Below are 23,188 nucleotides of genomic sequence, written 5' to 3'. Positions count from 1 at the left end.
AGCGGTGGGTGGGGTGTCAAGGTGCAGGGCTCAATGTAATTGGTTGCTTTACTAACAGAGAGGTGGTGCAAAGGTTTCGAGGCTTTGCACCACACGATCGGACTATTTACTTTGCGCCTATGACGTCATACCTGCCTTCCTTATCGATATCCACTTGCTCGCCCTCACAGGGAAGCCAGCAGCATTAAACAAGTGAGAAGTCGAAGCCATATGATAGTGTCAGAAAACCCAGATGTGTTTATCAAGATATCGAAGATGACGAATCGGAGTTCACATTTCCATCCCAAGGGCGGCTTGAAGACCGACCAATGTAGCAAGGCGAAACACAACCTGCTTTAGCCCGAGGCTGAGGGAGCCTCAAAGAATGAACAAGAGGCTGGCAATGAATTGACTTGGGACATGCAGATGTGATGTAACCAATATTCTCAAGCCACATTGTCCGCGCCTCATGCAGTTTGCACCAACCAGAAAGGCAGCACGAAGGTCTCCACAGCCCGGGCAAATGTAGTGTTACTGGCGCCTGGTGTGGGCGATAAGACATGCGTCAAATTGCTTGATTCCCACGCTTTTTTCCAGCAATGATGATTCCGCGTAGGAGGGCTCGCCTTGCTATATTTTCAAGCCATTTTTCAGACATGCAAAATGGGAGGAGGTTGTTTCGTCTCGTACCTCAAGCCTGCTTCCATCGGCCTTGCCAACTTCTGAGAATTCTGCTCTATGATATCTACGCCTCCAGACCTTTCCTGTTAATTCTGATCGCTGTTTCAGCGACTGACCTGCCGTTCGCTTCTTGCTATCCCCCCTCAGTTCCGCCTCATGATCGAGCACCCATCACTTCACGATGTCTTCCATCGCGGCATCTTCGGACGTTGCGCCTTCTGTTTTACTCCTGCTTCAGTCTGGTCGCCTTTTGCTTTGTCCTGTGCTTTTTCCTCTTCGTCTTGACGTCGCGGCGGCTCCGAAAACTTGATTTCCTTTTTGGACCAATCTTTTGCCTCATCCGCTTTGTCTTGTGCTTTCACCTCCAACTTCTCCCTCTCATCCTGATTTCCTGCTGCTTCATCCAAGGTCTTACCATTCTTATCCACGACATTCGGTAACCCGAGGAACTGAATGGCCTTTGTGTATTGAAGCAAGTCAGCTCTTTGCGTGATACCCGGCATCAACTTAGCCAAAGCCTTCAACTTTTGTGGAGAACTGCGTTTGGTGCCATGGGAGGAGAGTTCCGCGTCGAGAAGATAAATGACAGTCGTTGAGACCTGTCTCAGCTGGAGCTCGAATTTTGCATCGTGGACTCCTTTGCGATCAGCGAAAATGCGCTGACGAACCAGGGCCTCCAGCTCATTTTGCTCTTTGCTCGGAAGGGTTTCAAAGCTGTCCAGAATCAGTGCGGCCAAGTCCAACAGGCGTTCGCGATCGTTCCTTTGGTGGGATGCGTAAAGCAAGCTGGCAACAGCATCAAATATCGCTCCAATGTCCATGTTCCCTCGCTCTCCTTGTGGAAGATTGTTGTTGGTGGCCTGGTCCCGCTGATACTCCTGGTCGCCGGTCGTCAGTTGGGTATCCCTCCTCTTAGCCGCTTCAGGGAACCCAGAGTCCCCTCCATCATAAAGGGTCCAATGGAAAGTTTCCACGATCATGGGCTGAAGCGTCTCTGCCACTTTATCGCAGTCCTTCAGCGTGATGGCCGCCCGTAGTAGACCCATGCCCGCAAGGGCGAGACCGAGCGCCTCCTCGTACTTCCTCCTGACGATGCATTTCTTGTACTCCATGCACCATGGCTCGATCAATCCGTTGATCCAATTCCCTTTCCCTTTTTCGATGGTAAACATCCACTTCTTGACCCATTCGTCGACGAACTTTTCCATGACGCTCTTCTCTTGACTGAGCGCTGCACCTCTGAGAACTTCGACTCCAGCATTCGCATACAATTGAGCTCGGCTTTGGTCGGATGCCATGATAGCCTCTGCAAACCAGTTTGTAAAGAGGTGGATGAGGGTCCACACAGCTCCATCTTCATCACCCTGGCCCTCCATCCCTTCAACGTTGTTGATGGCGGAAACCCAAAGCTTTGAAAGAATGAAAGTAAGCTGCCTGAGCTTTGCTCCCCGTTGGACGGCTGTCAACAAAAGCTCTACTCCGACACGGGCTAGATGTTCAGCTTTTTGCATTCGCTCGTGGTCTTTTAGATTTGGGTCTTTCAAGTACTCGGCAAGTTCTTCTGTACGGTTGTTTACCACTTTTTGCAGCATAGATTCGCCAAACCCGGGGTGCGAGACAAGGCTATTCAACGCATCGATCCATGCCTCAGAGATTATCTTGACGACTTGACGATCGCCGCCCTCCTCAATTGCATGTTCAACAATTGCAAACTGGAGGATTTGGACAGCGGCTCGAGTAAGCCGGTCCAACACGTTGGGAAAGCTCGGTTCGATCATTTCTTGGCCTTCAAAGTCGTCTCGGCCAAAAGAGAGCTGCTTTCGCAAGGCAGCGAAATCGAAACTCGGTATTCTCTTGCTAATCTGTGAGATGGACACGAATGATCCTCTCCTGCTCGAAGCGTCCAATCTGGGTCGCGCGCTCGACGCCGACTGTCTTCGCGAAAAAGTAGACGTGAACGAAGACCGTCTTCTTTCGGCCCCAATCTTGACCTCAACTTGGTTTCCTGACTCTCTTTGCTCCGGGGCTATCCCGCACACTGATGCTTTTCGTTCAACCGTAGTTGTCGTTGGAGAGAGCTCCTCATTTGCACTCCCGGATGAATTCTTTCTGAGCCCAGGTGGAAGTCCCAGAGTGTGTGGCTCCTGCTCAATGGCCGGCTCGGATGTAGACTGCTCAACTGGCTTCGCCTGCGAATTGAAAGACTCGCATGCTTTCCCCTCTTGAACAGCGCTGTTGCCAGTCGTCGAAACAAGAGTCTCTGACCTGGCTGCAACCAGCTTTCTTGGAGCTTCATTCTCATTCTCATCCGGGCCCCTGCAACAAATGCAGGAGACCAGTACTTTCCACAGCCTTTTGCGCCTTTGCAAGTGCTCTGCAGTGACTTGAGAGCTCCGTGTCAGTTGCGGCATCGGTCCAGCTGTGAATTTTGTGGAATCGAACTCTTTTCGCGCTTCTTTCGCTGTCGAATGATTACGGGTGCATTCTTCGAATTCCTCTTTCGACAGGCCTGGCGATAGTGTGTCCTCTTCCATCGTTTCTCCGGTTGCAAGTATATTCGAGGATGCCTCTTCTGCTGCCAGAGGAGTCCTTGGGAATTCTTCAACAGTGTGAATCTCTGTTGTCTCGTCCCCAGTCGTATGTTCCTGTGTTGCGTCATTCTGTGGTTTGGGAGGTGTCCCTTCTCCCTCCCTATTTTCATCATCTTCTTCTACCTCCTCGATTATCGCCTCCTTACTTGGCGCTTCTGCGATCGGAGGGGCTTCTATTCGAACAGTCTTAGTTGTGGTCTGTGTTATCACCTCGTGGAAAACTTTCGTGCTAATATCCACCATGGATTCGAGGAGGAAACCATCGCCGTTATTGGTCTTTCTTCTTACGATTTCCTTCTCGAATATCCTTACGACTTGTTTGATCAGACTGTCGATGATGACCATGTGACTTGCGAACAAGGCAAACCTGAACAGTTCCCGCCGAAGAACAACAAGTGCAGACTCTCCTTTCCTCGGGTCGTTTTTGCCGTAAGTTGGTGCGTTCCTGTCCCATTGCAACAAAAGCTCCTTGATGGTTTCGTCTTCCTCTTCTTCTGCGGCTTGATATGCAGTGCCCATGTGGCCCTCGACCGAAATATCTGCTCCCGCCTCCAAAAGTTTTTGAACAAGTAATTCATGGCCATTCGCTGCCGCCGCTCGGAGAGCCGGTCCACACAGCCCGCCTTTATGATTAACGTCCACTTTGTGAATAAGCAGCTTGTCGAAGGTGTCTTCAAAAGGAGCTGTATCCGAGGCCATGTTGCATCCAGACGCCGCTGCTGTGAGAGCTGTGCCGTACGTGTCATTGCTGATGTTGACATCAAACTTTCTCTTTCCAGTCTTCTTCATCTTCTGGTCAAGGAGGAGCCCAACAACTTCCGAGTGACCGTAGAATGCGGCAGCATGCAGTGAAGTCCCGAAAGGGCCTCTAGACTCCTCAATAGGGTCGTTGCCATGAGCGCGAAGGATCGCCCTGGCACAAGTGACGCAGCCGACCAAGGACACCGCTTGCAAAGCGGTGCCAAAGAAGCTTTGAACTTTGACATCTGCCTTAGCTTTAATAAGCTTCAGAACGACCTCTTCGTGGTGCTTCCTGCAGGCAGCGATCAATGCTGTTTCGTCCCTCTTACTCTTGACGTTGATTTCGGCCCCGTTCTTGAGCAGTAGTCGGACCATGGGCAAGTTTCCATAGTAAGCCGCATAGTAGAGGGGAGTGCGGTCCTTTTTGTTTCGGGCATTGAGGTCGGCTTTGTACTTTATCAGCTTTTTAACAACACGGACAGCCTCGTTGGACTTGTCATCCTCGGTCTCGCTTTCGCTGTCACTGTGGGTATCGCTGCCGCTCTCGTCGATATCGCTGTCCTCGTCGCTGTCTTCGGCGTCATTCTTGTTGTTGTTTTCCCCGGTCTCGGTCCCCAAAGCGTCTTGATCAGTGACGTTACGAATCGCCCAGTGGATCACTGTCGATTCATCTTCGTCGCGTTTGTTCAGATCCAACCAGCGCTTCTTATGGAAGTAGTCGAAGAGTTTGTGGAGACCAAAGTAGCTGACTATATGCTCATGACAGACTCCTGACGGTATTGATTTGCCTAGGGTCAGCAAATACACCTGGAATGACAACAATAGATTCTTCTTCTTGTTGTGCTTTCCTTTGGCCTTATCTTTCCCAAAGAGCTGTTTGAGAAGACGCAAGATCTCGCCATGTGTCTTCTTGAGTTTCTTGAAGTATTTTTTCTTGGAGCCAGACCTGGTTGTGATGCTTTTGTTTGTGCTGGTTGCCCAAGTACAGGAGGCAAATTCGAGGAACGGATGATCCAGCAGAAATGGCTCAAGATTGCCATGACTGTACCATTTAGCATCATTGAAAGGCTCTTTCATGAAGTCCGGCGAGCACAAGTAAGCCAAGCAGACTTCCGCGATCCGCTTGTGCCTGGCTTCCGGCTTGTACGCCTTGAAGAATTCGTAAACCAGCCCGTGGTTGAAAGTGACGACTCCAAGCTTTTCGTTGACATCAACCAGCTGGCTGCATCTTTGAATGATGATCGTAGGCTCCTCTTGAAGCTTTTTATGGATTACTGGATCCAATTTCCCGTCCTCGATATCGATCGCGAGTGCAACAAGTAGAATCTCTTTGGAGAACGATCCGGTCGTGTGAGCCAGAAGTGCCACGGTCCTCAGGGCGATTTGTTTGTCTGGATACTCCAGTCTCTCGAATTTTTCAGCACATCCTTCGTATTCCTTGGCGATGTCTTCGGGTGGGTGAAGACTTTGAAGCGCTCTCTCAACCATGTGCGGCCAGGTCATGTCACAGAACTTTTGCAGCTGAATTTTTGCCCACAGAAACCTGGTTCCCGGACTCTCACATTAGCCATGTGTAAAGGGGGTCAATGAGACATGACTTACATTCCATTTGATTTCTTTGTCAGCTCCAAAACAACTTGGTCTTTGAGTACTTCTTCCTCTTGGAAAAGATCCGAGTCTAGATTTCTCTCCAGGTATTTTTTAATGTCCTGGAAGTTGTCCTCGGGCTTGACTGGGAGATTGAATGGCTCGTGTTGCTCTCGAAAATAATCGAGGCCAAAGCAGTCCCGGGAGCTAATAATGATCGCCAAGCGGAATTGATTTCCTTCCTCTTGATGTTGGTGAACGAGGGTTTCAAGCCATTTTCGCAAGTTGAAGTGCTCAGATGTTGAAAGCTGGTCTATCGCATCAATGACCATGTAGACATCGCGCTTCGCTGCAGCCAGGACTTTGTTCAACTCATCTTGGATTTTGATCTCGCTCCAGTTTGTGTTGAGCTTTTTGCCTGAGCTGTCCTGGGCCTGCTTCCAGAATGTCATCAGTAACCTCTTGTAAGAACTCTGATTTTCCTTAGAATCGTCTCGAAATCCGGTGTAGAAGTAGAGCAGATCGATTGAGTCAGATTTCCGATCTTCCCGAATGAACTCGATTGCGCGAGACCTTGAGGGGTTCTTTGTCAGTCTTGAATTGGATGCATCATAAACTCCCAGGAAAGCGGGACACGATGAGGCCTCTCTCAGCCAGGCTATTTTCAGTCAAAATCACACTCACATCAATCGTGTCTTTCCGTATCCAGCTGCTCAATAGTCAGTTTCAATCCATGGCATATGACTTGGGAGGAATTCTGAAAACTGACGGTTGCCGTGGATCCAGAGTAAGGGATATCTTTTCTGCGTCTTGGCCCATCCTTGATACTCGTCCCGCTTCCGTAACCAACCACATGTCCCAGCTTCATCCCAGTCTGATTTGATTTGCAGGTGATTTTTTTCAGCAATGTCTTTTGGGTTCAGCGGTAGATCGGCGCTCTTGGAGTCTTTGGTTTATTATTAGTGTCGTCAGAGTCCACACGAGATAGCTTCACGCTTACTGTAGTATGCATCGCCAATGTGTGTGTCAACCTTGATGGAAGCTTGTCTTTGAAATTCGAAATTGTTGTCCCCCTGGTGGAAACCCGTAGCGGGGCCATAGATGCCTCTTTGGTTGATAGTTCCATAGGGAGTAGGCTCAGGCATCGTGGCACCAAAAACTTGATTCGCCCTCCCTCAAACCTGCGAGTTGGTTTTGGAGTTCGAAATTCTGTGGTAGGACAGATGAGATCCCGAAGAACACCATCAGGGACCGATTAAGTGGTAAACGAGACCCGATCTGATCAATCGAATCTGGCCAGGGGCCCAATTTTGTATACCCGCATCGAGGACGGGAGGCACACCGAGGTCCGAAGTAGTGGAGCGTTAGAGAAAAGGGCAAAGATCTACCCCAATGCATTGTGGGCAGAAGATGTCAAAAGCGACAATTTATCGTAGTACACGTCACCAGCTTGTTGTGAGCCATCCAAGTCTTGCACAAAACGCCACATTTGGTGATTCTCCGACGCTTTGGACAATTCGGTAGCTGGAATTTGGTGGAGACCAGACAGGAAAGAGGCAATGAAGACCGCCAAAGTGGTCCATGGCCCCTGATTGAGTTGGCCCAGTCCGCAAAGAACTAAAGCTAGTCAGCCACTCATCCCCCGGCAAGCCGGAGGAAGGTGAGACGACTACAGTGTAGAGTCCCAGAGTGAAGTGTAGGGCCATAGCAGCGATGTGTTGTTGAGCCTTCCAAAGGTGGACAGGGAATTAGGTGCTATAAAGGGGGCTCTTTTAGTGAGGGGGATATACTAAAAAGCAACTTATTAGCTAGTGCTAAACTTAAATAGGAATTAATCAAAGTTAGGTTTTAGTTAGCAAGTAAATGTAAGCCTGTAGAGGTGATATAAGTATATAGTATAGTATATAATAAAGTAATAGGCAATGAAGCAATATGTAATATATAAAGTAAATATATAAAGTGATAAGTAGTGAATGTTTAGAGAAGATTTAGTAATTAATATAGGAGTGAGTAGTAGCTATTATAAGTAGCCTATATAAGTAAAAGAAGATTAAGCGACTATATAGTGAATATTTAGTAATTAATAACTATTTAGTAAAGATTTAGTAGGTTGTTTAATAGGGGCACTATAGGTAATTTTATAGTGTGGCCTAGTAGTAGTAATATTAGTTAGTTATACTAAAATATATCTACCTGCTATAGCTAAACGCATCTACCTAAGTATCTTACTACCTTATTATCTTATACTCTATAATCTATAATAACACCTTTTATCCTCCTATATTAATAAGCCTTATCCTCTTACCCTAATACTATCTACTTAAATCCTTATTACTAGCCCTCTTCCTTTACTACTACTACCTATATATTAATAATAGCTACTACTACTAGTACTTAGCTACTATCTAACCCTTCTAATAGAGGCCTTTCTCCACCTCCTACTAATACTATAGATATTAAAGAGATATAGTAATACTATAATTATAGAGAGATAAAGCTAAAGTCCTACTTCCTTTATAAGAACTTACTAACTACTACTATCTCTAGATGCCTTAGCTATTATAGTTACTTAGTGGTAGATATAAAGTGTAAGGCTATTAATATTCTAGAATTACTATTATAGCTTAGCTATACTATAAAGTAATAGTCCTATACCTAGGTTACTACTATAGTACTACTACTGCGTGCTCTAGTAGCTATATTAACTACTAATATACCTTAAGCCCTATCTATAATAAATTGCGGTTTATAGTGCGCTTATAGTAGATAGAGATATAGAGTAGGGTGCCTACTAGTACTTAGTTATAGTAAATAGCTTATAATCTAGCTAAGCTTACCTATCTATATATAAGAGGAGCTGTGTTTCCTATACTATAGTTAAGATTTATAAGACTCTACTAGTAGGTTATTAAATCTAATATATTATATAAGCTAATTATAAATATTCCTAGGCACTGCTGCTGCTTATTATTAATAGATATAAATCTACTATAATTACTACGTTAAATACTATTAGGGTAATAATCTATTGCTAACCCTATCTCTTAATACTCTATATTAGGTATAGAATACCTCCGCTCCTGCTAGTAGTTAGGTATCTAGATAGTTATATATAGGTAGTTCTGCTCACCTAAGTGCTGCTAATAGTAATACTAATAGTGCTTCTATTTACTTAAGTACTATAGGTTTTAGTAGTAGCTCTACTTACCTAAGTACTATAGGAAGTAACTTAGGTGCTTCTACTTATTTTAGCCCTGTAGCTAGTAACTTTAGGCTAGGATCTATCTAAGGCTCTAGTAACCCTTTTACTAATACCCCTCTAGAGGTACTATACTTTAAATATAAAGTCTATAAGGTTAATTATATAGTATAGTATAAGGTCTAGCTAGATTATCCTTTCTATTGCTACTGTTGCGACAGGGTGACCTATAAAGAGCTAGATAAATAATATAAATAGTACCTTCTTAGTTACTATAAGGTAGTATGTTTAGTTTTCTTAGATATAAATAGTATTAAATATAAAAACTGTACTATCTACTACCCTAACCCCTCTTAGTATCACTCTAAATATAGCTTTTCTTAAGCTGCTTCTATTTTATAGGGTGGTTCTACTATAGGTTCGCGCGCTACCTCTATAGCACCACCACACTAGTATTATTACTATACCTATAATAAAGAGTAAGAGTAAGAAGCTAAAAGGAATACAGCCTATCTCTACTAATAGGATCCTTCTATTAATCTCCTAGATCTAGACCTTCTAGTAGACACCTTACACCCTAAAGATTAAGTATTAGTATAAAATTTCTATAGGGCTCTTAATAAAGATGTTATAGAACTCTATAGCTACTACTAGGAATATTAGTTTAGGATGCGCCTTAATACTATAGGTATCTATAGTTATTATGTTTAATATAATAATAATATTAGTAAAGACATACCTTATATATACTTAGATGCGAATAGTCTTAACCCTAGTAAATTCTCTATTAATATAAACCTACCTAAGTTAATCTAGGTTGAGGAGATATTAATTATGCGCGTATATATATAGGTTAAGGTTTAACAGGTCTGTGGAGCATAGTACTTATATAGAGGATATATAATTAACTTTCTTTATAATATAGGGAGGTTATATAACCAGCTGCCTCTTCTTCTAAGAGACCTAGAGATTATTATACTCTACCTACTAAACTCTCTAAATATACTAGTGTATACTAATTTAAGCGAGACTTTTATATCTAGTAAGGCTATATCTAGAGGTAGCTTATATTTCTATAGGAATATTACCCTAGTTACTAAGAGATTACTATTAATAAGTACGCGTTAAGCTAACTACCTTAGGATAATAATATAATTAATTAGATTAGTACTAGTACTAATGATTTTAATAATCCTCTAGATAATCTACTAGGTCTATATAGTCCCCTAGGGCCCCCTCTACTAGATATAGGTATAGTATAACCTGTTTATCTAGATAGTTAATAAGAGATAGTAGATACTAGTCCTATTAGTGCTACTCCTTTACTAGAGCTTAATATAGATAAAATTACACCTAACATCTCTATAGTTCCTAATATTACTGTAGAACAGGCATAGCTAGATATACTTAGAGATAAAATCTTTAATATTTAGCAGTTCTAGCCTATTCTAGATCTACTTTAGCTAGAGTAGTAATGTCCTAAACAGCAGCTATAGTAACTACTATAAAATTTTATTAAGATTCTAGCTATATCTAAAGTCCTACTCTCTAAGTTTATTAGACCTAGTGTCTACTCTCTCTATTATTTCCTACTTTATACCTCTTTAGAAAGGCTGACTTCCTCACGCCTTATATTTATACTATTATATATATAGAATACACTAAGCACCTTATAAAATATAAGGATAGTAGGTTTACTAGACACCTATACTAGAGGTTTATTGTTTTTAATACTCTTATATACTATATTAGTAGTAGTTAGGCTACTTATCTTACTAATTAAATAGAGGGTAGTAATAATACTCCTTATAATATAGATTCCCTTAGGGCTGCGTTTACAGAGGACACTCCTAAAAGCTAGGTATTTCTTAGCTATATTATATACTAGACAGCCTACCTCTATAGTATATATCTATTCTAGGGTACTAAGTAGTCTTAGCTAGAGTTATTTATCTAGTAGCTAGATATACTAGCCCTTTTCCTTACCTTTAGTACTACTAACTACTAATAGCAGTCCCTTACTTAGTATATACTATACTATAATAAGTAGAAAGAGGCTACACCGCGCGATTAGATATATATTTCCTAAGAGAATATTATTAATAATCTCTATATTGTTACCTACTACTACTATTAATGCTTCTAGCTATTTATAAATAAGGTTGTTAAGAAGAAATTTAATATTTAAGACTAGTAGAACAGGTATAAATAGCAGGTCTAGGGTAGTATATATAACTATAGTTTTATATTCTATAATAGTATTCTAGATACTAAGAACCTTTCTAGGGATTTAGAAGAGGCAGCAGAGCAATAAAGGCAATTTACTAATTTCTAGGGTACCTATATTACTACAATTAACCCTAAGCTAGAAAGAACTTAAGCACCTGTCTATAAGAATCCACTAATCTAGTCTAGTTCTAATAAGTAGGAGTTTACTATATAAGAACTCTCTAGTATTATTAACTAAGTATAGAAGTATGTTTATAATATATACTACCTATATAAGAAGCGCGGCTCTAAGGAGCTTATCTATTAATTCTATTTTCTAAAAGCCTACTATAATAAGCTATTAGTTATAAAAGACTTGAACCTATTATTCTAGATATATAATAAGCCAAGGAATAATAAGTGGCTAAATAACTATAACTATACTATTAGTATAATTTAGCTTACTAATACTAATATTACACCCTATATAGGCTCCTATATAGTACTTAACTATATTACTAAATATTATAGTAAGGTTAAGGGTAAGTCTCCTTTATACTATAAGATTCTTAACAAGGTTCTACTATATATTAGCTCCTACTAGCCTTTAGTTTCTATAATCTCTTATATAATAAACAAGCTCCTTAGAGAGAGGGACTAGCCTACCTAGAAGGTAAACTATCTTCTACTTAATATCCCTCTCTATAGTACCTCTTACAAGGTTATCTAGGTAGACTATTAACCTAAAGAGGTATAGGCTATTAGATTTATAGTTTAAGGTAGGGAGGCCTACTATACTAAGTCCCTACTTAAGAAGTATAAGGATTAAGATATTAAGATTAAATAGCTCTATAAGCTAACTTACCTAGACTTCCTATTATATATTAACTTTATAAAGTTATCTATAGAATAGATACAACACCTATAGATAAAGCTAAGAATCCTTAACTACTTCCTAAGGTACAGCCCTAATCCTGTGGGAGAGTAGTATAATAATTACTATAGGGTAAGAATACTCTTATACTATTCTTTTATAGTAATCAAGGACCTTTTATCCTACTAATAGGATAAGATATCTATATAGAAGAAGGTATATATAAAGTGCTAGCTTATTTACAGTAATTATAAGTATAACTTTCTCTAGCTAATTCTACCAGCGCCTAAGGATAATTAGTTTAAAGATATAGAAGATTTTAAAGATAAACTTACTAAAGAAGATTAAATATAGTTTGCTGCTATACTGCTAGACTAAGACTTTACCTAGAATAAGGATACTAACAATATTAGTAAGTATAAGATAGACTATATCTATAACTAGAACACTTATATTAGTCTCTATACTAAGTATTTCTTTAATAAATAGTAGCCTATAATAAAGTAGATATACTACAAGCCTAGCACTATTAGACCTCTCTAGGATAATACTAAAGCAACCCTTAGAGAATTATAATACAAGGTTTATAATATATACATTAGACACTTTATAGAGGTAATCCTTTAGGAGTAGGAAGACTAGGGCACTCTATTACTATAGCTTAATATTAATCTTAATAGTAGAGCAGAGACTAGAAAATTATATCTTATCTATATTCTCTCCTCTTATTTAGAGGCTATAGCTACTATAAACAGCCTTCCTAATCCTATTCTATATGCATTACTAACTAGTATAGCTACTTTAAAAATTAATAGCTTAACTCTCTACTCTCTTCTCTAGATTCCTATTAGGGGTAAGTACTCTTAGCTAACTAACTATAATATTAGTCCTATAGAAGCAATATTCTATGGTATTTATTACCTTATTATTAATAAGAAGTTAATAGTATCTCTTTACTTAATAAACTAGGTAGACTAGCACCTCTAATAGGTATTTCCTACTAAAGTTAACTTCCTATTTAGTAGGGTCAATATAATCCTCTATAGTAACTTCTATTAGCTTCTACCTATTATTAAGAAGCCTCTCTTTATAATTTAAAAGAATCTATAAAAGATTAATAAAAAGGCTGGTAAAAACACTTACCTCTCTTTTACTAAAATAGCTAAGCTCACTACCCTTATACAACAGTAAGAAGAAGATACCACATTAATTACCTTCTATAATATACTTAAAGGCCTTTAAAATCTTAAGCCTATCTATTAGTATTAGGAGATTTTGTCCACGCGCGTTGCCTATACCTTAAATAAAGAGGAGTATGCTAAGTTTAAGTATAGCCACTATATCTTTAAGAAGAAAGAGTTTATTAATACTTATAATTATTAGTTTATATAAGACTGCAACTAGCTAATTCTCTAGGTTATTACCTACTATAAAGGACTATTAGCAGATATAGTATTATTTAATAATACTAGTAAGGTTTATAAATACTTCCCTATTTATATTAGCGCGCGTCTTATACTTACTAGGAACCTATAGACTAAGTAAGGCTTAGTTAATAGTATAATTAGTATAGTTAAGAATATTATCTAGTTAGAAGGAACTCCTAATATAAGAGCTGTTCCTTCTTATACTATCCTTATTATATTTAATAACTATAACTATTTATATCTTAAGAATAGACCTTTTCTTTACTATAATAATAAAGATAAGGTGGTCGTGCCCATCTTCTTAGAGAGAAGGGATTTTATAGTTAGTTAGAACCTCTATAGATAGTTTTAGTTTCCTATTACTATTACCTATACTATAACTATCTACAAGTTGTAGAGTATTACTACTAACTAAATTATTATAAACTTTAACTATCCTAAGTTTATTAATAGCCTTTTATACATTATAGTATTACGTGTTTATATACTAGATAGTCTACTTATCCAGGAGCCAATTAATTTTAAGAAGATATATAAGAGAAAGGGTAGTAATACAGTAATTACAAGGGCTATAGATACTAAGGCTAGGTAGAATTAGCTGCTAAAGGGATGAATCATTAGTTATAGAGAGGATAAGAGAATAAGTTATAGAATTAGATAGTTGAATTAAAGTTATTAATTAATTAATACTCTCTTATTGCGTCTCTATAATTCTACTTTACTAAATACTTGCTAAACTATAGAAACCTCCCTAAATTACTAAATTATTAAATCTTCTTAAATGTTCCACTCTTAAATCTTTACTGAATATTTACTAAATTATTATAGTTAGATTTCTATAAAGGTTAGTGCGCGCTAAATATTTACTAAATACTTACTAAATACTTACCTTATAAATAATTACTAAACACTTACTAAATCTTTAATAATTAGTTAGTAAATACTCCCTTAGTACTTATAAGCTTTTACTTAAGCAACCTCTAGCTATATTACCTTCTATCCTTACTACTACTACTATATATAATATCTTTAAGATATCTTAGTTAACTACTACTACTTATTCTCTTCTTTCTTCTCCTCCTCCTTCTTATCCTCTATACCTTCACTATTAGCTAGTTAGCTAGTAAGTTACTAACCTTTAAAATAGGGCTTAAATTATTAATATCTTTACCTTCTCTAGTAATACCTACTACTTAGCATAAGATCCTATTAAACTAGACTAAACATTTAAGCTTTTTAATATCCCTAGTAATATTCCTCTAATACTAATATAAGAAAAATATATTCTTATAATAGTTAGGCAACTTTATATACTAATTAACCTTCTTATTACTATCTATTAGCTTCTAAGTAGTAACCTTATTGACGCTCCACTAGACTATAGGCCTAAATATCCCTATAATATCTATATTACTTAGAATAGTTATCGCTCCTTTTCTACTATCCTAGGCGCAGCTTAGGTGCTATAAAAACAAAAGCAAGTATATCTAGAGATAATTAACTTGATGACAATAGATAACTTAGAGAATAGGAAACTTATTATTAAAGACTAAGGATATAGGAATAACTAAAAGAATAACCTTAATAGGTATAGGAATAACTACTAAAAGAATAATCTTAATAGGTAGTAATTAGTAGGAAAGATATTATAGGAAGATAGAAATATTACTAAGAAATATTACTTTAATAGTATAAAGACAAAATTAAGGAGATTCTAACTCTATTAAGTTATAATAGTAGAGAGTAGATTGGTATTAAGTCTAGCTATAGAAAATTAATAATATCTATAGTAATAGTATATAAGCTTTTACTACTTAATTATTAAACTTTAACCTTTAACTTTTTAACCTTTTAACTATAAACCTTAACCTTAGTATCTACCTCTATCTCTCTACTCTCTATCCTACTAGTAATACTATAGCTAATAATAGTATAGCCGCCACCATTAATACTATAGCTAATAATAATGTTGTCACTAATATTAATACTATAACTAATAATAATATAATTACTAATGTTAACACTATAGCTAAATCCTCTAAAAGTAATAACCTTAGAGTAGCAAACAATAGCAATAATGTGATTAATAACCTATTTAGCCTAGTAGTTAATAGTAATAACATAATTAACAACCTATTTAGTCTAGTAACTAATAGGGTAATTAACTTTACTAACTCTTTTAATAATATCTTCGCTCTTCCTAGTATACTACTACTAGTTATAAAGTTACTAGTTATAATATTACCTTTATATGCTAATACCCCTATATAGAATATACCTATATAGGATACACCTTTATAGGATATACCCTTATAGGCTTCACCTTATATCCTCTTATACTATAAGATTCTTAAGCGCTACTATAGAAGGTTATAGTAGGTATAGATAGTTAATACTTTATATATCCTATATCCCTTCTAACATATATGTTAGCTCACATTTAAAGCATATATAATATTCTAGATAATAAGCTAAATAAGCCTATATAGTCCTCTACTACTACTACTATTACTACTACTACTACTATTACTACTACTACTAATACTACTCCTATTAGTCCTAAGAAGGCCTACTATATTAGGAAGCTTACTAATAGTAGCTAGCACTAGCCTATAACCCTAAATAAGTAGTAGTCTATTACTTAGTACTAATAGGATAAATAGCTTACTACTAGTAATAACTAAATAATACATAAATACCACCACGCGGGCTACATTACAGAAGGCGCTAGTATAGTTATAGAGGATAAGTATAAGGGTTTAACTTACTTTAGATATCCCTACATTATCTATAATAAGGAATTTACTAACTATAGTAGTATATATACATCCTATAAGATCTCTTGCTATACTGGTTATAAGTATAAGGATTACTATAATAATAATAACTAGAAGAAGGATAAAAAGGGTAAGGGTAAGGTAAAGAAGCTATAGAAGTAGGAGATAGACTATACTAACTACATACTATATATAGAGTTTAATGCACTTAAGTAGCAGTTTAATAATATAAGCTAAAAGTTTAAGGAGTTTAAGGCTAATATTAATGATCACATTAGTTTCCTTACATAGGTGATAGGTATAGGCCTTTAAGTAGTAATTAATTAAGTCTTAGTATCATACTATTATACCATCATCATCATATACCACTATTATATAAGTGAAGTAGTCCCCGTCCGCCTAGGCTTACTAGGGGTGTTTAGATGGATTCCCCAATCAATCCATCTACTTTCCATATTAAGCCATTCCAAGATCTAGGGAGTCTACGGATCTCTTCGGGCCATTCCAATGAGATAGACGAATTGCAGATCCCTACTTTCGGTGGAGAACCCTTAGATTGAATTGGTACGAAGTCCGCGTTCGGACACTTTTGTGATCAGCAGACAAAGATGTTCGCAAAAAGCCCTTCGTCTGGTTTCGACCACTAGTTCCCTGGGCAGCACGCAATATGGAGCACAGGCGGAAATTTTTGCGATGAGAGATATTGGAGTCTTGAATGTCTGAAGCCCAGAGAACTGGCGAATTGGATCGCAGGTGAAGGAAAAATCCGAAACCTATTTTCTACCCCAATAGTTCTTCGTCGAGTTCCCGTCCCCGTTACTGACGCCCATGACGTCGCCGTAGTGAACACCAGTTGCAGTGCCCTTGATGTGCGATTGGTTGATGTTGTAGGATGCGCCACCTGGTACATGTTCCAACTGTTCACCCACAGCCTTCTGGAGCCATGGGTCAGATTCTTCAACAATGCCCCTCAGCTCTTGCAGGTCGGGCTTGTCGATTCCGGTGCATTCCTCCTTGCTGAGCTCTCGGAGTTTTGCCTCGAGGTCCGGGGAGAGTTGGGCTTCCAGAGCTGTAATGAGAGACGTAATATTGCCGATGAATTCCTCCAATTTTGCTTTCTTGTAAAAGGCCCACTTTAAGCTTTCAACGGCAATTTCTGCGCGCATGACACGCTTCTTTAGGCATTCCTTGAACTTCGTCCGGATGCCTTTCAAGTCGTCTGGCATATCCGAATCAGAGTCGAAAGGCTTGTCGCCGGGATTGAGTTTGTTGTCTCCGTCCCGCTGAGCTCTGTCGAGAAACTTTTTGATCGATTTGAGAATTCCAGCTGGCGAGGTCACGTCCGTGGTGTCATCTTTGATGATTGAGTTGCTGCTGTCGTTGATGCCCACAACCACACCCCAGCGGGAAAGACGGAGCTGGAGGATGTCGAGCTTCAATTGATAGATCGCAAAGTCGTCCTCGAATCCCCGTGCGATCTGTATGCGACCGAAGCAATCGATCGCGAAATTGAAAAGGCCGATGGCAGTGCTGATGTCCGCCATGATGCAAAATGATGAATGATGTGAAGAATGGACTTGGTATTTCTGAGAAATTCTTTCTTAAATGCGTATGTCTCTCCCCACTCTAACTAAGGATGTTCAGTCCTTGGTGTCTTTCTCCACCGCGTCGTTGCTGTCCCACCAGGTGAGGTGGAGAACCAAGGAAGTGTGAGGGTCTTGCAGGGTCTTTTGCGCCGAGAGCAAAACATCAAGCGGTGAGCGTGCATACATTTGTATGAAAAAGCTTGAGGTTAGGAGAAGGTGCGAGGCATCCGAAAGAGCATCATTGCTGTAGAATAGGAGCGTCATTGGCTTCGAATACTTCCAACGGTATTCTTTATGACTTGTTGGAACAATGATAGCTCTACGACAACTTGATGAGGTTTTGGTAGGTCAGCATTCTTTGAGTTTGAAGCTTCAAGCCCTAGGTAGTCCGACATCTCAGCTGAAGATAAAGAAGCTTGCGATGAGTTGTCTGGGGCCGTGCGTGCGCAACGGATCTTCCGAAGCCAGCGTTTCCAACGCAACCTGCAGGTTTGACTTTGGACTGATCGAAAAAATGTCCTGATTGTCTTATTGAATTCGAAAGCGGGAAATGCAGGGCATCAGAGCGTATTTTTGTCGGTCTGAAGCTTGATGAGCCAGAACCGCGTGCAAGACACAGTGTTTTCTCGCTATGCTCATCGGACGCTCATCGGACGCCATTGCCATTTGATCGTTCTCGGCAGCGTCTGTGCCCAGATCACAATGCGCGTTGGCATAGATGTGCGGAGGGCCCTCCGAGATGGAATTGCTGGCAGCAAGATGCCGAGGTAAACTCGTCTTCTGACGGCTCAAATTTTTATGTGGATACCAGCGGGGGCGACAGCATGGTCCAAGTAAAAGATCTAGGCAGACTATTGTTAGTTGTCAATTGTGCTCTCAACACCCCCTGTGAAGCCGACAACGAGGTAGGACATACCGGCGTTAAGGATGGCCGCCATTTTGCAGCCTTTCAACTTTGCTGCCGTCGTCGTTGGAGCGTCCATCGTGGCCACAGCTGTGCCTGCTGTTTGCCACCTGCTTGGCCTGCACCAATTCACGTGAAGCTAGTCCAACTCCAATGCTTCTTTGTGACAAGATGACGCCAGGCCTGAAGGAGCGAGGGCAGGGAGGCGCAAAAGGTCGGCATAGTGTAACAGCAACGAGGAGAGAAAGACGAGAAATAATCTGTTAGGTGAATAAACACTTTGCGAATTCTCAGACGTTGAAGTTGAGTAGCTGCAGTCGCAGTTGGTAGTCGCCCAAGGCAAACAAATGTTCCCAATCCGGTATAGTGCCGCCCTGCCTGGACACGCGCTTCGGACGCTTTACCATCTTGCTCCCAAATATTTCTGGCCACTGGTCTTTCGACTGCATCCATCCCTCCTTTTTCCAAGAAACATGCTCTGCACCACCAAGACCAGGAAGATTGAGAGCCTCGCTTAAGAGAGACCATGATTTCAAATCATGCCAAAGACGAATTTTGAGGCATGATATCGCGAGCAGATACAATCAGAAAAAGAGAATCTCCCACAAGCCAATATTTTTCAACTTACAGTTTTGGCAACCACACCTTGCAACTTTCTTTGCAACAGGACGAGAAAAGTCAACCAGTCCGACTGCTGAACATCAGGGCCGCAGGCCGACCCCAAAACAGCACACCTTTGTTGCACTCTCTGAGACGAGATTCAACAACCCTTCGGCAAACGCGCAAGACGTCTGATGACAACGACGGACCTTGTAGCGGTCTACAAGCCCTCGCAGTCAGGGCAAGGCAAGCTCACTCGTATCGCGTGTCACAGCAACACCGAAAAGCAGTCGCACCTGTATATTTGTAAAAGCAACGGGATCGCCGGCGCCGTGGCAACGGATACAGTCCGAACCGACAGACAGGGCTTGCCGGCGCGGGAGGCAGCGGAGCAGCGGCCTTCTGGAACGTTCCCCATATTGGGGGTTGGGGTCGCACGAAGGGGATGTGATCGTGAGGCTGGTGGCTTGGCAGGTGAATGACAGCTAGGTCTCTTTACTTGCTCACGTTATCCAGTGAGGTGATGATGGGAGAGATGACAGGTGATGTGTGAAGAGGATTCGGAAGCGCGGATGGACGAATGGATGGAGAGCGAGAGTGTCGACACGCAGGGAGCGTGACGAGACAGGCTAATTTTTCTTTCAGGGCAAAGTATGAACGAAAGAGAAGGACTCTAGAGATTTGGGATTGACTGGAGCTTTCACGACATGCTCACGTACGTACCAACCTGCTGGCCTGCCACACAAGACCTGTCGACTAGCAGCAACACAACAGAGTCGAATCAACACTCGGATCGTCATTCTCTTGTGCAGGAGATCGCTCACCTTTCTGTGTTGCGGGCTTGAGTCGAATTGGATGCAGTGATGTGGTCCAACGAAAGCACATCTCCCATCGCCGTTTCTATGTATAAACGGGCATCTTCTCGGGGGCGGGGACTGCAGGAGCAGAGGGTCGCGACCGTTCTTTCGCACACGTCGAACACCCACTGCATGAAGCAGACGCGTGTCATCGTTGCACAGGACGGCAGCGGTGACTGGCCAGGGGTCTCTCGGGGAGGCAGTGGGCACTGCAGCGCTGCAGCCACAGCGGGCAGCCACATGGCAGCTGCAAGCGATCGACGATGCGGGAGTCGAAACGTTGAAACTCTAAAAAACATCGCGCCTAGACTTTTCAGCTGGCCGGCAAATGCAAGAAGTTGAGGATGGCGAAATCAGGAGAAATTCGACAAATTACTGGGCGTTGCGCCGGTTCCTGGGGCTCCCTGCAGAATAGCCGCGGACGGGGATGTGGGATCCGGGTATAGCCTCGCAGACGTCATGGATAAAGGAACGAAAGGCTTCAAACCCAAAACCGCTCCTCCCTTCAAGCGGTTCTCCTTTCCCCATCATCGCAGTAAGAAGCATCGTCGCGACCTCGCAGACGGTGCCGTTTCTAGCAACTGCGATGCAGATGCAGCTGCAGGCGCGGCGCTCCTCCAATCTCGCCACCAACTGACCGTTGTGAGCTTCGCCCATGATTCGCCCTCGTCTCCACATCCCCGTCTTCACGACTCGTCTTGTTACGCGCGCCATGGCCTCTTCAACATCCAATACCGCATCCAATCAGCCGGGCGACATCAACAGCATACCACCACTGCCCGTTCCTCCCGGATGGACGCTGCTCGCGGACAGGTCCCGGCCGGTCAATGCTGTGAGGCCTGAATCCTGGCCCTACACGGCCGACGACTTTAGACGCGCAGACGAGTTCATGGACTCGTCGTTCTACTCGACGCCGCGCTTCGTCACACACATTGACGAGCCGGCGAGGTGGCGGCTGTCACAATATTATGCGGCATCACTACCACGAGGCGGACGCATCCTCGACTTTTGCTCCAGCTGGACAAGCCACTACCCCCCGGAAATCCGTGACGCCGTTATTCGCGGTGACCTCGAGGTGCTGGGCACCGGCATGAATGTCCACGAGCTGCAGGCGAATCCGTTTCTCGCGAAGCGCATGAGCGCCGTCTATGGCCTCAACTGGCCGGTCGTCCGCGATTTGAACATCGAGCCGGATTTGAGCGCCATCTTGGACGAGACGCACGAGATGCTCGACGCTGCGACGTGCGCGGTCAGCATCGACTACTTGACGCAGCCGAGAGAGGTCCTGAGCAGCTTGCGCCGGCGCGTCAAGGTGGGCGGCGCGGTCCACCTGGTCCTCAGCAATCGATTTTTCCCAACCAAGGCGATAAATCTGTGGTTGCGCACCGGCGAGGAACAGCACCTGGACATCGTTGCCGGTGAGTAATGGCGAGTGAATGCATCATGAGTGTGGCGATGGTGTTGATGTTGGCAGACTACCTGTCGTTTTCGGGCTGGAGCCGCATCGAAGTTTTGCAAAGCTGGGTCCCAGGCACGGCTTTGAATCCGCTATGGGTCGTCCGAGGAGTGAATGCAGGGTGAGACAGGGCGGACGCCCATGTTTGCCGCTCGTGCCGAAACGCCGCCTTGACCATTATCTGAGGAGTTTGTCGGTCAAGAGGAGGAGACTTGAGCATGTGCCGGCTCCTGCTCGTTCGAGACTCGGAATCGATGCTAGCCCACGAGGGTGGTGATGGGCGTGGATCTTGTCAAGGGCGTCAAGGGAGAACATTCCAGGGTCCAGGCGCGTGGTAAAGCCTGGAGATGATCCCACGAGGTCGACGTGGCAGGAAGCACGCATGATCCCAAAAACTTGATTGATTTTGCCCCTCTAGAATAGGAATAGAAACATTCATTCAACCAGCCAAGAATTGATTCGCAGCATAAACAGGTCGTGTTCACTTTACAGTATTCATAACATTCCAGCCGTCTTCTGCCATTACCATGAGAGCCACTGATGACGTGCACCGCCAAACCGGGTATCATGCCATAAGAGCGGGCGTTGCCGCCCGTCGTCTTACCTTGCCGAGTCTAGTAACGATTCCTGATTTGAAAAAGGGTAAACATTCCTTTTTACACGGCAGCCGATTGCGATTTGTCGCCGTAGATGCGGAACTGGAAGAAGATGGCGGCATCTTCGGCCATGGTTCCGAGAGATCCAATAAGCCAAGGCAGGTTCTTCAAAAAGTATTCCTTTTCAACCGAGTGGAACAGAATCTGTGGCGGTCAGCGCGATCAAAGGGCGGGTTGCAGCAGTCCTTTCTTACACCCATGCCGTAGGTCAAGTTGCCCAACAAAGAGAGCAGGAAAAAGAGGAGCGAGAGGCCCTCGCACGACTTTTCACGCCAGTTCTTGTAAATCTGGGGGAGCCTGGCGCCAAGATAGCAGACTGCGCTCACGTAGCCCAGAATTTGAGCGCCAGGCGCCATCTCGTCGCTGCTAGCGTCCTGGTCTATCGGAACAGGCCTCCAAACGCCCGTAGCCCACGCCACGGCCCATCCAGCAGTGCCAGCGAGGCAAATGGCCAAGATGCTGAGGGTGTTCTTCTTCCACTCGGAGCCGGTGACTTGTTCGTCCGCTGGTCCATCAGGGCGGTCCAGGCCGTCGCGGTGCCTTCGGGAGGCCGTGCTTGAGCGGCGACGCGAGCCGGGCAGACCGAGGTTGTCGCTATCGCGGCGACCGAGCAGCGGTTGTTGGGCGGGCTCGACAGCGGCCTCGGAGTGCTTGCGCGACTGGCGCGAGTTGCGGTAGGTGTAGTAGACGCATTGCGCAATGAGGATCAGGTCGGCAAAGCAAAAGTAGACGGCGAGGGCGATGACGGTGGGCACGAGGCCAGCCCACAGGGCGCCGGCGAGGTTCGTGATGTCGCCAATGAACCAAACCGCGAGAAAGGCGAGTGAGATGCCGTCGGCTGAGCCTTGTTTATAGTTTTCAATAAGCTGTGGCACCTGTATGGACGAGTGTCAGAGGTAACAGTACGCGGGACGATCAGCTGCCAAGAAGGGACGGGCTTACGTACCAGCAAAAAGATCCAGGCGGCCAGAGAGATGGAGCCAGTGATGCCGCTCAGAGCCTCGCTGGGCGTGAGAGGGACCTGGAGGGCGGACATGGCGTCGTCGCGGGTCCGGCAGAGGCTTG

The 23,188-nt window shown here is 42.8% G+C and overlaps 5 protein-coding genes across 5 annotated transcripts; 1 reads left to right on the top strand and 4 right to left on the bottom strand.

Annotated features, from left to right (window-relative positions):
* Positions 1-593: 593 nt before the first annotated feature.
* BKA78DRAFT_377332 (uncharacterized protein) lies at positions 594-6,724 on the bottom strand (the record flags this gene model as incomplete). The annotated part of the gene is made up of 5 exons (XM_066892868.1): positions 594-5,535; positions 5,595-6,152; positions 6,264-6,288; positions 6,349-6,525; positions 6,580-6,724. 5 exons carry the CDS (start codon positions 6,722-6,724, stop codon positions 837-839), a joined length of 5,604 nt encoding a protein of 1,867 aa, XP_066748056.1. The 3' UTR covers positions 594-836.
* A 10,113-nt stretch (positions 6,725-16,837) lies between these two features.
* Positions 16,838-17,608, bottom strand: BKA78DRAFT_292763 (prion-inhibition and propagation-domain-containing protein; the record flags this gene model as incomplete). Its single annotated transcript, XM_066886097.1, has 1 exon — positions 16,838-17,608. The coding sequence occupies one exon, from the start codon at positions 17,606-17,608 to the stop codon at positions 16,838-16,840; it is 771 nt and encodes a 256-aa protein (XP_066748055.1).
* Positions 17,609-19,715: 2,107 nt separating this feature from the next.
* On the bottom strand, positions 19,716-20,488 carry BKA78DRAFT_82071 (uncharacterized protein). The gene is made up of 2 exons (XM_066893799.1): positions 19,979-20,488; positions 19,716-19,910 (listed from the first exon to the last, which is right to left on the bottom strand). The coding sequence occupies exons 1-2, from the start codon at positions 20,308-20,310 to the stop codon at positions 19,796-19,798; spliced, it is 447 nt and encodes a 148-aa protein (XP_066748054.1). The 5' UTR covers positions 20,311-20,488; the 3' UTR covers positions 19,716-19,795.
* A 235-nt stretch (positions 20,489-20,723) lies between these two features.
* BKA78DRAFT_350099 (uncharacterized protein) lies at positions 20,724-21,592 on the top strand (the record flags this gene model as incomplete). The annotated part of the gene is made up of 2 exons (XM_066890924.1): positions 20,724-21,429; positions 21,486-21,592. 2 exons carry the CDS (start codon positions 20,724-20,726, stop codon positions 21,590-21,592), a joined length of 813 nt encoding a protein of 270 aa, XP_066748053.1.
* A 531-nt stretch (positions 21,593-22,123) lies between these two features.
* Positions 22,124-23,159, bottom strand: BKA78DRAFT_246998 (PQ loop repeat-domain-containing protein; the record flags this gene model as incomplete). The annotated part of the gene is made up of 3 exons (XM_066884266.1): positions 22,124-22,267; positions 22,318-22,998; positions 23,070-23,159. 3 exons carry the CDS (start codon positions 23,157-23,159, stop codon positions 22,124-22,126), a joined length of 915 nt encoding a protein of 304 aa, XP_066748052.1.
* Positions 23,160-23,188: the final 29 nt, after the last annotated feature.

This window comes from Phyllosticta capitalensis (assembly GCF_038381095.1).
Source record: "Phyllosticta capitalensis strain CBS 128856 chromosome Unknown BKA78scaffold_2, whole genome shotgun sequence".
In the NCBI taxonomy this organism is placed as follows: domain Eukaryota; kingdom Fungi; phylum Ascomycota; class Dothideomycetes; order Botryosphaeriales; family Phyllostictaceae; genus Phyllosticta; species Phyllosticta capitalensis.
This window is presented reverse-complemented; position numbering and strand designations above follow the sequence as displayed.